The sequence below is a fragment of the Vombatus ursinus genome, unplaced genomic scaffold (assembly GCF_900497805.2).
Source record: "Vombatus ursinus unplaced genomic scaffold, bare-nosed wombat genome assembly UNPS02000580.1, whole genome shotgun sequence".
In the NCBI taxonomy this organism is placed as follows: domain Eukaryota; kingdom Metazoa; phylum Chordata; class Mammalia; order Diprotodontia; family Vombatidae; genus Vombatus; species Vombatus ursinus.
In genome coordinates this window covers 23,814,185-23,832,065 of record NW_020940358.1, presented here as the reverse complement: position 1 = coordinate 23,832,065, position 17,881 = coordinate 23,814,185, and the positions used below count along the sequence as shown (strand labels likewise).

Sequence of the window (17,881 nt, the reverse complement as noted above, 5' to 3'; positions counted from 1 at the left end):
GCTAGTAAGTGTCTGAGGTTAGATTTGAACTCAGGAAGATCATCTTTCAGACTCCATGCCCGGTACTCTATCCACTTTGACATCTGGCTCACCCTCCCCGCTGCTTTCTAAGTGCTTGACTTGGGAGGTAGAAAGGAAGAGATATATACTGAGAAATATAAATGTTGAAAACACTTCAAGAAAAATGTAAATAAAATAAAATAGATGTTTTATTGATATTTTTAAGAATCTCAAACACTCCCTAGTGATTCTTTCTTCTCCAGCCCTTCTGGGGCTCTGTCCTGGACCTGGAGGTGTTGAATACAAGAGCTCAAATTGCTTTGGACCAGCAGAGGGCAGTAAAGTATTACTGAGAATTGTATATTCACCCCCATATATACCACCCCAGGCAGAGTGGTAGTCTGACCTTAACTTAGAAAGGCACCTGACTCCTTGACCATTAGGTTCTGGGGATGCTCCGGGAGAGTATTCTTGGAAGAATTGATGTCTGGCCAGGCTGGACCAAGGTCAGAACTTACAAGTTAGTGGCTGGTTTCCCTCTCCTCCCCCAGCTCTGGGAAGCAATTCATTTCCTGTCCTTGGACATCCACGGCAAATGTCCCACCCCCTCTAGTGGATTCACCTTGAAAGAAAGTCAAATGGCCTTTTCCTCTTTCCCAGGAAGTTGTGAACTAGGCCCATTGTTAGGGGCTACTTTACAAGTATTCAATCAAAAGACCGTAGGGGCTTCAGTTTTTTGCTCAGGTATCTAATCTTATCAGCCCCTAAGGTTACTTGACAAGCGGTCCACTCCCTAGACCTAGGTCTCGTGAACTTCAGAGAGGTTTGGGGAGATAATTGGTTTTTCAATGATTCAATCAAAAGAGAATCTCCTGCTCCAGACTTCAAAGGGCTCCTAAGGTGGAGTGTTAGCTGGGAGGGTGTGGGGGTACTTGCAGCTAGTTTTTAAAAGACTTTGAGTTTACACCTAACATTTGGTAACATCTGAGTTCTACCAATGTGTGTGTGTGTGGGGGGGGTGGCTCATGGATCTGGATTCCAAAAGGCCCTTCAGAAAACATCCAGTCCAACCCCCTCAATTTACAAAGGAAGAAACTGAGGCTCAGATAAGCTGAGTAACTTTGCTGAAGATCCCCCAGCTAGCAAGTGACCAGAATTGGGATGGGGAAGGTAGTAATGAATGAACTCTTTCAGAGTTATCAGATAATTTGAAGTGTGCTGACCTTACAATTCATTTGTAATCCCAAGGACAGAATTGTCTTTGAAATCTGACCCACCACCTGAAATATGGTAGATAGTTCTGAAGACCTTACCCCCCCCCCCCACCCACCCACCTGTGTGGCCCTAGTAATAATACCATTCTCCTCTGAGTCTCTTTTCCCCTCGGTAAAATATTCAAGACGATCAAGAAAATCTTTTCTAGCTAAAGAATTCGGAGATTTTAAGAATCACAGGGTGTAGGGGCCAGGGTCTGGTGGTTTAGGGAACCACTTGGCTAAGATCTCACTGGTAGTAGTAGCCTCTCACATTTATGTAGTGCTTTAAACCTTTCACATTTACATAGTGCTTTACTCAGGACAACCACGAGAAATAAGTCGTTTAAGGATTATTACCCCCAGGGTACCAGCGGAGGAAACTGAAGCTCAAGAGGTTAAAGGTCAGACAGGTAGAAAAAAAAGGGGGGGTTAGATGCTATATTAACGGGGTGGGTGGATTCCAAATAAAATTCTGTTCTAGCGCTTACAATTTAATTATAAAGTTAATATACCTCAAACAACGGAACTCTGAAAGTGCCCATTCATTACCATCTCCGTTATCCCACCCTTGCTACTTGCTAGCTGTGGGAATTCAATCTTACGAGTTCTGATCTCAAATTCACTGACTTCTCTTTCCAGGACATCGGCTACTTCTGCGAAGGGCGTGGAAGGCTGTATTGCCCTGGGTTTGCAGAAATCTCAGCATAGCACCTGACTTGTTTCTGGATGTGGAACACCGGGCAATTCTCCCTCAGTTCCTCCACCCCCTTCCCCCCCCCCCCCCCCCCACCGCCACGCCCGTCTAATGAATGTCTAGCATTTAGAATTCTAGAATTCTAGACTCTTGGAGTCTGGAAGGGACCATGGAAGTCATCTTGCCTAACTTCTCAGTTAGAAGACTTGCTTAATCAGCTTCACTACCACGACATCTTCTCCTCCCCCGCCTCATGCACTCCACCCCCCACCCCCCCGCCCAAGTGAAGCATAGTAGTTTGGTGCAAAGAACACCATCGACCTTAGAGTCAGAAAAATGAATGCTTCCCAATTTGGGCTCTACCGGTACCTCATCTCTTTAGATCTTTCTTTGAGCCTGTTTACTCCTTTGAAAAAAAAAAAGGGTGTGTATATCCTGCCTTGCAGGCTTCATCCGTGTGTTGTGAAGATGAGGTAAGAGCAGATGGGAGAAAGGCTATTGTAAACCTGAGAGGGCTGTAGGAAACGCTGACATTTTGGTAGCACTTTAAGGTTAATGTAATATTTTCCTTTCTAAGCAGCCCTTGACAGTTAAGGATTTTTACAGATTTCCCCATTTTACAGATGGGGAAACTGAAGCTCAGGGATAGGAAGTAACTTCCCCGGAGTGATAGAAACAAGAGTCAGAGCTAAGAATCCCGAACCCAGGTCTCCCGTTTTCCTTCTTTTCATTACTCCGCTACATGATGCATTCCCACCTGAATAATTACTATATAAGAGTAACATATTATTATGGCTAAATACCTGACCTTGGGCAAGTCATTTCTATTCTCGGCTTCAGGTTGCTCTATTCTATTCCACACCCATAATTATCAGAGGGGCTTGGACTCTGTGTTCCAAGGTTCTTCCAGTTTTGACTATTCTGATTCTGGATGCTGTGTGCGTGTGTTTGGGCAAGGGGGTGGGGAAGTGAAGGGAAGGAAAGTTTCCTGACACCTTCTGTGCTCCCCTTTCTCCTTTCCGTCCCAGGAGAAGATCAAAGGCCCAATTAAGGAGGTGCTAAGAGTAGAAGCCGGAATTTCAGGTGTCAGTCCCCAGGACTAGGAGAGTGGGTCCCAGTGGATCGAGGGAGGGATGGAATTGTAACGACTCACCTAAACTGGGGAAGAAGAACGTGGTGGTGTCTTGGAAAGGGACCTGGACTTGGAAGTCCGGAGCTCTGACTTTATATCCCCGCCCTAACACTTACTAGCTGTGTGACCTTGGGAGTATACCTTCACTGCTTTGAAATTGTTTCCTCATCTCTAAAATGGGGGTGGTCATACTTTTCCTGTTTACCAGGGGTATTGCCATGGTGGTGTTTTGTAAAACTTAGAGCGCTAATGGGAGCTGAACCGAGCGAATGATCTTGGGTTAGGATCGCCAGAGGGCGCACCCGAATCGTTGAGAAGTCAATTCGGATCCACGCAGGGCAGCGAGGACTTTGGGCTCTCGCCCGCTCCGGCTGCAGCATTTAATTAGGTCACGGACGTCTAGAGTCCCAAGCAGGCTGGGTAGGGGATAAAAGAAGCCCCTAGAAGGCGTGAGCCCAGTCCAGTCGCCCCTCCCACGCCCTTAGGGCAGAACTGGCCCTTGCATCCAGCCTCCGCCTACACCTGCCGGGCTCAGGTGCTAGAGGGGTTGGCGGCCGGGGGTGGGGGAAGGAGGGAGGTGCGACAGCCGCCACGTGTCCCGGCGCAGGAAACTTGTGAACTCTCGAGCCAGTTTTACAACAAGAACGAACACCAAGAGAACCACGCTTTCATTGAGCACCTGTTCCATCAGCCAAGGTCCTAGTCTGGGCAGAGGTCGGGATGTGACCGGGCTACAGGACCAGTGCTCGGTTCCGAGCCACGCGGACCCGGCAGGTCCCAACTCAGCACCTGCCCCGGAGGCTCTGAGGGCGGGGCCTGAGGATGTCTCGGCTGCTGATTGGCTTAGAGGTGACAAGCGGGCGGGGCGATCCCGCCTCCTGCCACTCTGGGCTCAGATCCCCTTTATTAGGAAGTTCCCGAGGCTGGCAATTTCAGACTGGCGTGCGAGAGCGGAGTAGCTTTAGTTTCCAGTCCCGTATCCCAGGCGCAGTGGTCTGCGATCGAGCCCTAGCCCCGGAATCACCATGCCTCGCTCCTTTCTAGTCAAAAAACATTTCTCCACCAGCAAGAAACCCAACTACAGCGAGCTGGAGAGTCAGACAGGTAAGGCACCGAACTGGAGTGGACAGTAGTGGAGGGATAAGGGAGGGAGAGGTTGGCCAGGAATAGGACCAACCTTAAGTAGACAGTGGGCGAGGTTGAGGAAGAGGAGACACCAACCTCTGGGAGCTCCTGTACCCAGTGGGATGGAAACATCTGGGCACAGCTGGATGAACTCTGGGTGCCGGCAGAATGAGCTAGCGGGGAAGTCCTGGAATGACTTGGGGATAGGAAAAAAGGGGGTCTTGGGAGTAGAAGGGTTTCGAGTTAGGGTGGCTTTTGCTAAGATGCCAAGGGGAAATGATTCCCTTAAATTTTTGGAGCTTGGGGTATCATTCAGTCTTCATGGGAAAGGACCATTTAAGAGAAGCCTAGGACTGGGGAGGGCTAGGACTGTGATGGGAGATAGATCTGGGAGGAAAGGGTCCCTTTAATCTGGAGATGATGTATCCTGTATAACCCTCTTCTTTCCTCTCTTCTTTTTCACACTTCCAGTGATTGTGTCTCCCCACTTGTATGACCAATCCTACCCGATGTTGGCCATTCCAGCACCAGAGGTCCTCAGTCCAGCAATGTGTTACCCTCCACTGGTCTGGGATAGTGGGCTGCTCTCTAGCTTCTTTACTCCCATGCCAGCGGCTGCTTCTGGACCCCCAGAAGAGCCTAAGGCCCTGGACCTGACTTCTCTGTCCAGTGATGATTATGACAGTGGCAAGGGATCAGATCCCCCAAGCCCAGTCTCCCCTGAGGAAGAGGCAGAGAAATTCTCCTGTGGTCAGTGCCCTGAATCCTACACCACCTTGCCTAGCCCCTCGAAACACCAGCAGCTCCAGCAAAGTGAAGATGCCCAGCCTAGAAAGTCCTTCATCTGCAAGGTCTGTGAGAAGGAGTATGTGAGCCTTGGTGCCCTCAAAATGCACATCCGAAGCCACACACTTCCTTGTGTCTGCAAGATTTGTGGGAAGGCCTTTTCCCGGCCCTGGCTGTTGCAGGGTCACATCAGAACCCACACAGGTAAGTGACCTATATAATGTCTTCTATCCTATACTCTTTTCCTTCTTCATACATGTTTTAGGATTATAGGATTTCAGTATATGATTTCAGGTGGGGCCTTGAAACACAACTACATTGTTGGGAATTCAAGGACTCTTAGAGATCCATTAACTCAACTCCTTCATTTTTTTACATATGGGGCGTATGGGGCAGGTTCCATGCGTTCCCACAATAGTTTTGTGGAGTTAAGTGGGACAGCTGATGTTAGCCCTGTTAATGGGTGAGGGGTGGGGGGATGGCTTGCCTAAGGTCACAGAGCTTAATGCCTTACTCATACACGTGTAATTTTGCTGAATTTTTTTTTCATTCATTCATTCATTCATTGATCGATTTTATCCCTATGACTAGTAGCCAGGCCTTGTGAGAGAACAATGTTTCAAGTACCTGGAGGGATGAGAGGGTACTGAAATAGGCTTGATGCTGTCAGCAACAACAAACACTTATGAAGTACTTACTGTGCACCGAATTTCAGGGTAGTGGCTAGGGAGATAGAAAGTGATCTTATTGTCTCATTGTATCCTGTTTTAATTTGCCATTCTGCCCTGGGAGAGGCCTCCTTTGGGTAACCAAGTTCTCTCCCATCTCAGCCATATGGGAAAATGGGGTTTTGGATGTGTGAGAGTACTCTTTAAGAAGGGAGACAGATGTTTAGCCACCTACCTGGCCCAAAAGTGGGTTTGGTGAAGGGCTCAGACCAGGAAGTTCCCCCTCCTCATTGTTCCAGCTTCTCCCTTCTCTCACCCATCCCCCCCTCACTGGGGCTTTTATATGCAAAGAGGCCTCACCCATTCCAGCATCTGGCCAACTTGATATTGTGGGAAGAGCTACTTAACCTGGGATACAATCCCATACTGGATCTGTAAAATTTATTAGCAGAGTGACCTTAGGTAAGTAATTTCCCCTCCTCTGGGCCTCAGATTCCTCCTCTGTAAAATTAGGAGGTTGGACCAGATGACTTCTAAGGTCCCCTAAGATCCTATGATTCTACTGTCTACCTGGTGAAGCCTTAGATACTGGGTGGGGTAGGGGGGAGACTATCAGTTCTTAAGGAGCCCACTCACCCCCCCCCAGATTTCCTCTACTCATTTTTTAAGGGACATTAATTCAGTTTGGAAGCCAAAAAATCCTACTACAAAGCTGCTGTTGAAATGCATAATTTCAAACCTTGATTTTCATTGTCTGCTTTAATGGCAGCTTTGGGGGATGGGGGACAGTGAGGGCTGGTGGAAGGAAGGGTGAGCAGGTGCTGTGATGGAGCAATGTCTGTGCACCTGTTACTGTGGGCCGGGCAGCTGCTGGGCCCAGGGTGCCTTCCCCTTTTAATCCAAGAAGTATCACATATACAATGCAGCCTTCCCCTGCCTTTATACTCCACACAGGGCTGGGGCAGCCTTGCCGGTGCTGATTTCACACTTGCTTAGCATGGTATAAAGATGTCTGAAGGAAGTTGGTCAGAGGCGGAGGCAATCCACTGGGGCATAAGGCTTGAAGGCCTCAAAAAAAAAAAAAGGCCCTCCTTCCCTCAACCTCCCCCAAAAGAAAAAGCTTTTTCTTTTTAAAAGTCTCTTTCTGAATGAAGTTTTCTTAGGAAAATCCATGGCAGCTATACGATTCAAGACGGCCCCTTGGATTCCTGTTATAGCTTAACATATGCTCTCCCCTATTCCATTTGTGCCCTTCCTTATTTGTTTCCCTGGAGAGTTCCATACCGTCAAAAAGATTTAGAGCTAGAAGGGACCTTAGAGATAATTCAATCTAACTTTCTCATTTTACAGAGGTGGAAAATGAGCCTCAGAGTTTGTGACTTGTCCAAGAAAGCAACTCTCTGCTAGGATTCATTCATTCATTCAACAAACATATTATGTACAAATCCGTGTATCTGGCACGGGATATCAAAGAAATTACATTCTCATGGGGATGTGAAGGTCTAAGAAGTGCTTCTATGCAAAGATCTGTATAATTCAAAGCAGGGAGTGGGGGTTGGGGTGGGGCAAAGCAGAAGTCCTAAACAAAGTACTCCAAAGAGCACTTTGCAGTGGAGGTGATTAGGAAAGGTTTTTAAGATGGAAGGTGGTGCTTGATTGGATCTTTGAATGAGGGTAATGACCCTCAAAGGAGGGCCCGGAAGATGAATAGGGAAATGCACAAAAAATGCACCAAGGCAGATGATCTAACAGCTGGCAAAAAAGCAAGGGGTTTGTGTTTTTATTGTAAGGGCAAAAGGGAGCCACTGAAGATTTTTGAGCACAGGAAGAGGGGCATTGTTAGACCTCTCCCCTAATAGAATCCTCCCCTTGAAAGTGGAAAGTACAGTGGCTAAGCACAGTTCCCGGTAGAGTATGTACTTTATAAATGTTTGTCAATTAGGAAGATTATTTGATAAGAGTGTAAGAGATTGGGAGGGGCCAAGACTTTAGGCAAGGAAACCAATTAGGCCATTGTAGTAATCCAAACAGTGATGAGGAGCCCAAAGTAGGGTTAGTAGCAGGTGGAGTAACTTGAATCCAGGACCTTTGACTTCAAATATCATGCTTTTTCCACTAAACCATGCCTGCCCCTCCCTAGGTTGCTAGTTCAGCTCCCTTTGGGCTGCAGTTTTTTTTCATTGGCTTTCCCTTGTTTTGAGTTCCCTGATGGTGTATAATAACATGTTTCCTGTACTGCTTTGAGGTTTATAAAGTGCTTACCTCATCACAGTCTGGTGGAAGAAGTAGTCCATGTGATTATTCCCATTTTATGGATGAGGGAAAATGACTGGCCTGCCTTTACAAAGTCACCAAGAGGCAAGTGTCCTGCCATTCAGGTGTTACAGAGCAATGAGGCCCCGGATGTATAGTCCCCACACTTCAGTTCAAATGCTAGTTTTTCTATTCATTGCCTCTGGGGGCTTGGACACCTCCCTTCCTTTCTCTGTAAAACAGCAGGGGAGGGGCAGGAGGACTGGACTGGACTCCTAGTGTTAGAATGGGCCTTCGTTGTCATCTGCTCCAATCCTCTGTCCTTTCAATAGGGGAGGAAATTTGGTCCCAGAGGTTAGGACCTGCCCAAGGTCATCCAGGTAGGATTTGAAACTAAGTCTTCTGACATCATGGCACATTCTTTCCTCTGCATCACAAGTATGGGTTTGATGGGCTCCAAAGCCCCTCCCAGCCCTAAATTCTGGGAAACCATGGTATGAGTGTAATCAGCGCTTCTCTAATGTCTTAAAGATAGTGCAGAAAGGCCCAATAGTCCAGATTCCTGGGCTTACCGGCCATGCTGAGGTTATCTGGGCCTCAGTGAAGGGGGGTGGTGGGGGTGGGGGTGGGGGTGGGACATCCTTTAAAGCCTCGAGAGAGGAGTGGTTCGCTGGGAGCCTCACCCTGCCTCTCTGCCTCTTCTTTCCCCAGGGGAGAAGCCGTTCTCCTGCACGCACTGCAGCCGAGCCTTTGCTGACCGCTCCAACCTCAGGGCCCACCTGCAGACCCACTCGGACGTCAAGAAGTACCAGTGTAAAAGCTGCTCTCGGACTTTCTCTCGAATGTCCTTGCTCCACAAGCATGAGGAGGCAGGCTGCTCGGGTTCCCGCTGAAAGATTGCATATTGAGGGAGGTCCCGGGCACAAGGTGCCCCACCACGGCCTGAAGTCTCCCTTTCTCCCCTGCCAGCAACCCTTCCCAAGTTGTGAAAGAGCCAAGTGAATATTTGCCATTATGATTTTCAAGGGGGAAAAAAAGCTTCTATAGGAAATTGCTCCCCTGTGTTAACTCCAGCTGCGGAGCAACATCCCATGCCACCCCACACACTCTCCCTCCACCCACCTTCCCCCGCCCCAACTTGCTGCTTCAGTCCTTAATGAAAGGAACTGGTGACAATTTTCCTCCGCCCCCTCCCCCACCCCACCCCCTTTTGGACTCTGTCTTTTTTTTTTTTAAAGGCCGTTCGGGCATTTCCTGACTGTAGTTCACAATTTGAACCGTGACAGTTGTAGCTGGTGTCTGAAATGTCGCTTACAGTCAGTCTCATGGGGATGTTGTCAGCCTCCTCCAGTGAGGGGGGTGTGGAGGGGAGGAGTGATTTTTTTTTTCCTTTTTCTTCTTTTGGTGCTTTTAAACCAAGTCTGCTGGACACTATTCCTATTCAAAATCCTACAAATTTCAATGCCTCACCCCCTTCTGCTAAGATGAAGGACAAAAAAAGCAATCAGGGGGTGTCCCAATGAACCTTCAGGGTGGGTTCTGAGGGTCTGTCTGCTTCTATCTGGAGGAAGTCACTATATGTTCTAAAGGTGTAACTATGCACTTGGCCAGCCATGGTCCAGCTGCCAGCCACAATGATGGACCCGTGGGATGCCTGGGCCATTGACAACCTCCCCAAGAAGCATGAGGAGCCATTTCAAGTCTGAATCCCTATTTCTAGGATAGTTCTTAGCTGGAGCACCTGTTAATATGACTAATAGTAAGCACTTGTCAAGCCATACAATAAGGGGGCTGTGCAGGGCCTGGCCCACTGACAGGTGTGTCCTCAGCTATTTATGGTGCCAGACAGGTGCACCAAGTAGGGATCTCTGCCTGTTATTTTTTTTTTCACATACTCAGAAGATGTTTACATTTCAAAGGTACACTGGTATTTATATTTTTATGCCACATTTTGTACTGATGAAACATTTTTATAATTATATACACACAATTTATTGATATTCAATAAAGTGCTTAATTTATAAAAATAAGTAATCACATGGATGATCTGGCTTTGATTTCAAAATATGCTTTCAAGGATTAAAAAGGCAAGTGAGTACAGATTATCTGAGGTGAGAAAGGGGACAGCTGGTGGAAGAGGCCCTTTCCTCTACTGCCTCCCCACCATCTTTTGTTGGTTTGGAAATGGTCTGTAGAGTTTGAAGGAAAGAGCTTTGGGATCAGAAAAACTTTCTAGTCCTAGCCCCCTAGTTGGCAGGGAATTGGGGGCAGTGATGATGGAGGAGCTTGTGCAGACATATGTTTCCCAAATAGGCTACAGTAGATCCACTCCTCCCCCATCCACTTTATTCCAGAACTACAGGTCGATGAAGCTCTAATCTATCCCTTGAAAGGAAAACATACTGTTGACTTTTGACCTTTGGTGGATACAGGAAAGGTTTTCCTTCCCCAGCTCCCATCTACATCTCATTCAGGGCCTCTGGAATTTGTCATTAAAAGGCATGAAGTTGAGGGTGGTATGGGAAGAAAGGTCTATTATTCCCTAAAATCCACTGTAGGAATGTGGTCTTCCAGGAAGGAGGAAGACAAAAAACCTTCTTTGAAGGTCTCCCTCTCTATACACAGAAAGAGCTCCTTGTGGGATGGACCTTGGCTGAACCACCTCCTGGGTGGTGATAAGCATAAAATGTCTTTTGATGGGAGGAAACTGGATGAGATCTGTGCCTTGGAGGAAGTAAGGTTGAGTTACAGAGGCTAGGGTCTCTCAGTTTTCTGTTTCCAGAGTCAAGAGAGAAGGGTTATCTCCACCAATGGAATATAATTTTTTTGTTTTGTTTTTATTTCTTCAATATTTAAAAGCACATATGAATTAACAAAAAAAAAGCATCTATTAAGCACCTACTTTGTGCAAAGCACTGTGCTAAGTACTAGGGATATACAAAGAAAGACAGTCCCTGCTCTCAGGGAGTTCACTTTTTAATGGGGAAAAGATACCTAGAAGGTCAGATGGAAAGGTCCCATGATCCTTTGGCCACAGCAGTAAAGCAGATAACACCTCTTCTTCAATGCCATTTCCACTGATAAAAGACCCATCACTTTCTGATGTTGAACAGTTTAACATGCCAAGGACTCTGGGGTGACAAGTTTCTTTTCTGGGTCTTTCATAGCTGTGACTATAGAATTCTCAGAAGAAACTGCCAGGCTGCATTTCCACAGGTGCTGCTTCCTTTGATGATGGGTTTGGGGACTGGGCTGGAATCAGGACTGTTGAGCTGATGGATTTGTCATGTTCAGAGTTGATGGGCTTACCTGCCAGTTGGTGGCAAACAGCCATCAGTTGATGGTGATGGTGGCAAGGAAAGTGAGCTCCTTCTTCACAGTGATTGGTCCCTTCACTGATGGGTGTATTAATTAGTTCAGGGGCCAGAAGCGAATTGTTATTCCCCAGGCTCTAGGATTCTGGGTCCTGGGCTATCTCCATTGGACTCCAAAGGGAGGTGTCGGCTGAGGTCATAGTGGTAGTGTGACTCACCTACCATATGCTGACTCTCTTGGTTCTGGCTATCCCCCTTGCCTGGAAAGCTCTTCTTTCTCCTCTCAGGATCCTGGCTTCCTTTGAGTCCCAGCTAAACCCCCACCTTTCATAGGAAACCTTTCCCAATCCCTCTTCAATCTAGTGCCCTCCCTTAGATTATTTTTTATTCATCCTGAGAGGCTTGTTTGCACATAGTTGTTTGCGTGTCTTCTCCCCAATCAGATTGTAAGCTCCTAGAGGGCAAAGATTGTCTTTCCCCTTTCTTTTTATCTCCAGCACTTAGTACAATGCATAGCATCTAGTAGGCCTTTAATAAATACTTATTGACTGATTGACTATCTCTCTCAAGGTGCCTTGCTGCTTCAACTAGGTTGGCTTACCTGTAGGTACTTAATATTATTGAATTGAATAGAAATATTCAATAGTAGCAAAATTTGGTGGGGAAAACATTGGATTTGGGGTCAGAAGACCTCCATTTGAGTGCTTGCTCTGGCACTTAGAGCTGTTACCTTGGGTAAACTATTTCATCTCTGACCTTAGTTTGCTTATCCATAAAATGGGGATGATAATTCTTGAACTACCTAGTTCACTGGGGTGTTGGAATAAAAAAGTGCTATTCTAAGTGTTAACTGCTGTTAATAGAGGGCAACTTTAGGGATAGCTTGTGTCCTCACCTTGGGTTCTGCTGCTTCTTGTCAAAAAGGACATTCCTTTCAAGGGCCTCATCACTCAGTCTCCATTTCCATCTTTCCTAGTCTACCTTTAATGGACTTGAGCCTTCTCACTTCCTTATATTCTTGGGATTTTGAGCTAGAAAAGATCACCTAATCCAACCCCTTCAATCTTATAAAGAGACTGAGGCCTAATGAGGTCTGGTGACTTGTCCAAAGTCACATTAAGTAGCACAAGCAGGATTCAGATGTTGTCTGACTCTTCGTGACCCCATTTGGGATTTTCTTGGCAAAGATACTGGAGTCATTTGCCATTTCCTTCTCCAGCTCATTTTACAGATGAGGAAACTGAGGCAAACAGGGTTAAATGACTTGCCCAGGGTCACACAGCTAGTAAGTGTCTGAGGTCAGATTTGACCTCAGGAAGATGAGTCTTCTTGACCCCAGGGCAGGTATTCTATCCATTGCACTACCCAGCTACCCTTCAGATTCTGGTGCCCCTCATGAACTTGTTTCTAAAAAATATTTTGGGGGCAGCTAGGTGGTGCAGTGGCTAGAGCACCCTGGCCCTGAAGTCAGAAGGACCTGAGTTCAAATGTGGCCTCAGGCACTTGACACTTACTAACGGTGTGACTCTGGGCAAGTCACTTAACCTTGATTGCATTCCCTCCCCCCCCCAAAATAAAAAAATAAAAAATATTCTGATAACTGAACTTCAATATATTTGGTTTCCTTTGTAATCCTATATGCATTTTATTCTGTGAATGTAAAAACATAATCACGAGAAGGGGCTCACAGGCTTCACTAAAATGCTAGAGGGGTCCAGATGCAGCAAGGCGAAGAGTTCCTGGGGTTCTGCTCCAGGGCTTGCTAAATCTGCAATCTTAAGGGCGCTCGTGATCTGTTTCAGCTCTAGAAACTCTGAAACCCAGGTCTCCTCCTCCCTCTCAGTTCAGTTCTCTGCACCGAATGAAACCAGCGTGTCTCCTGATGGGCCCACCCAGTTCAAACCAATCCTCCCTTAGGGGGAGTCTCCGCTTCCCTTCCCCCAACCTTTAGTATTTAGGAAGGGGAGGGGAGGTGGTTTTTTTTTCTTCTTAAAACAGGAAATGGTGAAACACAAGCAAGAAGTAGATCTTAATGACTTGCACATTTCATCCATAAAAATCCCCAGATTCCCAAGCCTTGGCAACGTGTGAATGAGGTCCTCAGGGGCGGGGCCACCCTAGGGAGCAGAGGAAGCTGAGGTAGACCTGGTTAATCCTCTTACCCAGCGGGCGTAGCACCTCAGGGGACCTCCTCCTGTCCTGGGCACTGAACCTGTGCAGGTCGAACAAGATCCTATCCCTGCTCTCTGCGAGCTTTGCTTCATGGAACTGTCAAAGGTTAAAGCTAATAGGGACCTTAGAACTTGGAGTGTCCGAACTGGAGTCCATAGGACATCAGAGACCTCTTACTGGAAGCCTTTGCTTATCACCATGCATAGTACTCTCTCTCCTCGAATAATCATGCATGTGTGTATCTGCTTAAGTATTACATAGAACTGATGCCCTTTGACAGCAGGGAGTGTTTTTCTGTTTTGTCTTTTATCCCCAGTGCCTGACACAATGCTTGGCATGTAGGTAGGTGCTTAATAAGTGCTGATTGAATGGAAGTGAACTCTCAGTGTTCTTTGATCAGAGGGTGTCAGAGTTTTCAAAGGAACTTTGTTGTTGTTGTTCAGTCATTTTTGATCGTGTCCTACTCTTTGTGATCCCATTTGGGATTTTCTTGGCAATATAGATACTGGAGTGGTTTGCCATTTACAAATGGGGAAACTGAGGCAAACAGGGTTAAGTGACTTGTCCAGGGTCACACAGCTAGCAAGTATCTGAGGCTGATTTGAACTCAGGAAGATGAGCCTTCCTGACTTCAAGTCCAGCGCTCTATGCACTGGGCCACCTAGCTGCCCTTCAAGGACCTCGGGATCAACTAGGGCAACCCCCTCGTTTTACAGAAGAAATGATAGGAAATGACTTGTCAGTAAAGGGCAGAGCCAGTATCTGAAACCATGTGCTCTGACTCCTAGTGTTCTTTAAAAAAAGAAAGAAAGAAAGGAAGAAAGAAAGAATTAAATAATAATTAACAAAAACCTATTTTCTCTCCCATCCTCCACCTAATTTGGAAAAATAAAAATAAAAACAAAATCCTTGTAACAAATATACATATATCAAGCAAAAGAAATTCCTTCATTGACCATGTCCAAAAAAATGTATGTCTCATTCTGTGCTCTGAGTCCATGACCTCCCTCTCAAGAGGTATGGATATCAACACTAGAATCATGGGATGGTCATTGTATTGATCAGAGTTCTAACAGCTTTCAAAGTTGTTTGTTTTTACATTGTTATTGTAAAAAATTGTTCTGGTTCTGTTTACTCTGTGTCAGTTTATATATGTCTTTCCATATTTCATTGGAATCATCTGTTTCCCCATTTCTTGTGGCACAATAATATTCCATTACATTTGTATACCACAATTGAGCCATTGCTCAATTGATGGGCACTGTCTTAGTTTCTTTTTTTTTTTTTTTGCCAACACAAAAAGAGCTACTATAGGTATTTGTGTACATATAGGACCTTTTCCTCTTTCTTTAGGTATAGACTCAGCAGTAAATGGCCGGGTCAAAGGGCATGCACTGTTTAGTAACTTGTGTATGCAGTCATTCTAAATTGCTTTCCAGAATGGTTGGACCCATTTACACCTCCACCAAGAGTGTATCAATATGTCTGTTTTCCCACCGTCCCTCTAACTTTTGTGACCTACCAATAAGTGGTTACCTCATAAACAAATTAAATAAATAAGTAAAAAAAAAAAAAAGGCACCTCTCAGATTTGTGGATTGAAGAAAAGTTCATGACCAAATAAGGGATAGAAAGGATCACAGAAGATAAAATAGATAATTTTAATTACTCAGAGTTAAAAAGGGTTTATATAAACAAATACAATAAAGTTAAGATTAAAAGGGAAACAATTAACTGGGGGAAAAATCTCTGTAGCAAATTTCTCTGATAAAGGTCTCCTTTCCAAGATGGACAGCATGTCCCAAAGCTCCTGAAGTTTTAAACTTTAGTTGCTTAAAACTGCAGTAAGACTTTTGGGAATACTGTATATGAAGAACTGATTCAAATTTATAAGAATAAGAGCCATTTCTCAATTGATAAATGAAGACATGAATAGGTAGTTCTCAAGGGAAGAAACCCAGGCTATCTATAGCCATATGAAAAAATGCCCAAAAACGTTTATAGAGAAATGTTTTTCCTTTTGTCACACATCCGCTCTTCAGCAAGCAGTCCTGATTTCTACTCCTGACTCTACCACTAACTCCCTGTCATGATCTGGGACAACTCACTTGTCCATCTCCGGGCCAGCTACAAAATAAAATGATTGAACCAGATGATCCTGAAGGTCACTACCATTTCTGAAACTGTATGATCCGAAGTCCTATCCAGTTCACTCCAAAACAATCCAACCAACATTTATCAAACAACAAGCATTTACTAAGTGCCAGGCACTGTGCTGGGAGTTAGGGATACAAAGACAAAAAAAAAAGTGTCTACTTTATGTGAAACAATAGCAGAGGTTGAAAATATGGAGATGAACTAGAAAAGCAGTTCCTGCCTTCAAGGAGCTTACATTCTACTGAAGGGATAGGATACATAAAAAGGTAAGTATATACATAGTGGGCAGCTAGGTGGCATGGTGACTATACCAGAGTACTAGGCCTGGAGCCAGGAAGACTCATCTTTCTGAGTTCAAATCTGGCCTCAAACACTTACTAGCTATGTGAACCTGGGCAAGTCACTTAACCCTGTTTGCATCAGTTACCTCATCTATAAAATGGGTTGGAGAAGGAAATGGCAAACCACTTCAGTATCTTTGCCAAGAAAACCCTGAAATGGGGTCACAAAGAGTTGAACAACGACTGAAATGACTCAACACACACATACACATAGTAATTGGAGGAGAGAGAGAGAGAGACAGAGAGACAGAGAGTACGGATGAATGGATGATGGAGGGAATTCTAGGGAGTAGAACATGGGAATTCTAAGAGACAAAGGTGAGAAGGGAGCACCTTGTGGGTGTGCAAAAGCATAAAGATATGAAAGAGAGAAGATCAAGTGTGGGGAACAATAAATGGGCTGGTTTGGCTGGAATACAGTGTGCCTAAAAGGCTGGAGTAATGTGAAACAAGCCTGGAAAGGGAGGTTAGAGGCAGATGGTGAAGGGTTTTAAATGCCCACTAGAGTTTGATTGGGTCATTGAAACTTCTTTGCAGGGGATTGCAGGGTACAGGACAGAATAGGAAAATTATTTTGGTAGATTTGTGGAGGATTGGAGAGGGGAGAGCCTGGAAGTAGGGGGATCAAGTAGGAGGCTAATGCAATAGTCCAGGCAAGGGGTCATGAGGGTCTAAATGGAGGAATAAGCTGTACAATTTGAAAGAAGAGGATGGATATGAGATATGTTGGAAATGCAGAATGAACAAGACTTGGCAACTGATTGGATTTGGAAAGAAGATGAAGGAGACAGAAGAGTTGAAGATGCCAAGGCTATGAACTTGGGTTCATAAAAAGGAAGATGATGTATTCTGTTTTGGACAATTTGGATTTGAGACGTCCATGGGACATCCAACGGGAAATGTTCAACAAATAGCTGGTGATGAGTGACTAAAACTCAGTTGAGAGGTTAGAGCTGGATAAATATGTTAGAGAGTTACATGCAATAGAGATGATACTTGAATCAACAGGAATCAATGAGATCATCAAGTGAATGTAGTGAAAGAGAAGATAAGAAGTCCCAGGATAGAATCTTGGGGGATGATCATGGTTAGGAGCCAGCGAATGCATGATGGAGACACAGCAAAGGAGACAGAGATGGAGCAATCACGTAGGTAGGAAGAGAACTAGGAAAATACATTGTCGTGCTATGACCAGGTTGGATTTATACTTGAAAGGCATGGTAGGTTCACTATTAGGAAAATTATCAACATAATAGACCATATTGATAAGAAAACCAACAAAAATCATATAATTATGTTAACAGATGCAGAAAAAGCTGTCAACAAGATACAATACTCATTCTCGTTAGAAACACCAGAAAACATAGGAATAAATGGACCTTAATGTAAGTATTGCCTCTCTAAAAGCAAAGTTACCATCATATGTAATCAGAATAAACTAGAGGCTTTTTTTTAATAACATAAGGGATAAAATGAAAAATTTCACTATCATCACTACTATTTGTTATAGTGGTAGAAATGCTAACTCTAGAAATAACATAAGAAAAAGAAATTGAGGGGAAAATGATAGGCAAAGAAAAAACTAAATTATTACTTTTTGCAGATTAAATGATGGTGTAGTTAGAGAAACCTAGAATGCCAACTAAGAAAATTAATTGGAACAATTAACAACTTCAGGAAAGTTGTAGGCTATAAAATAAACCTATGTAAATCGTCAGCGCTTCTTTGTATTAGCCATAAAATCCAGCAGGAAGAGATAGAGAGAGAAATTCCATTTAAAATAACAACTAAATGTATGAAATACTTAGGTGTCTATCTACCAAGACACATATAGGAACTATATGAGTTATAAAAGTTTAAATAATTGGAGAAATATTAATTACTTTTGGGTAGGCCAAGCCAATGTAATAAAATGGCAATACTACCTAAGTTAATTTACTTATTTAGCACCAAATCAATCAAACCATTGAAGGATTACTTTATA

At 44.7% G+C, this 17,881-nt stretch overlaps 1 protein-coding gene across 1 annotated transcript; it reads left to right on the top strand.

The window, feature by feature from the left end:
• Positions 1-4,031: 4,031 nt before the first annotated feature.
• On the top strand, positions 4,032-9,890 carry SNAI1 (snail family transcriptional repressor 1). Its single transcript, XM_027849112.1, has 3 exons — positions 4,032-4,186; positions 4,679-5,197; positions 8,626-9,890. Exons 1-3 carry the CDS (start codon positions 4,108-4,110, stop codon positions 8,805-8,807), a joined length of 780 nt encoding a protein of 259 aa, XP_027704913.1. The 5' UTR covers positions 4,032-4,107; the 3' UTR covers positions 8,808-9,890.
• The last annotated feature ends 7,991 nt before the right edge of the window (positions 9,891-17,881 follow it).

Bases quoted from the DNA above. Each gene is read 5' to 3' on its own strand.
- SNAI1 (XM_027849112.1), top strand. From the start codon at position 4,108: ATGCCTCGCTCCTTTCTAGTCAAAAAACATTTCTCCACCAGCAAGAAA. The intron at 4,187-4,678 runs GTAAGGCACCGA...TCACACTTCCAG, and splicing joins CGAGCTGGAGAGTCAGACAG to TGATTGTGTCTCCCCACTTG. The intron at 5,198-8,625 runs GTAAGTGACCTA...TTCTTTCCCCAG, and splicing joins TCACATCAGAACCCACACAG to GGGAGAAGCCGTTCTCCTGC.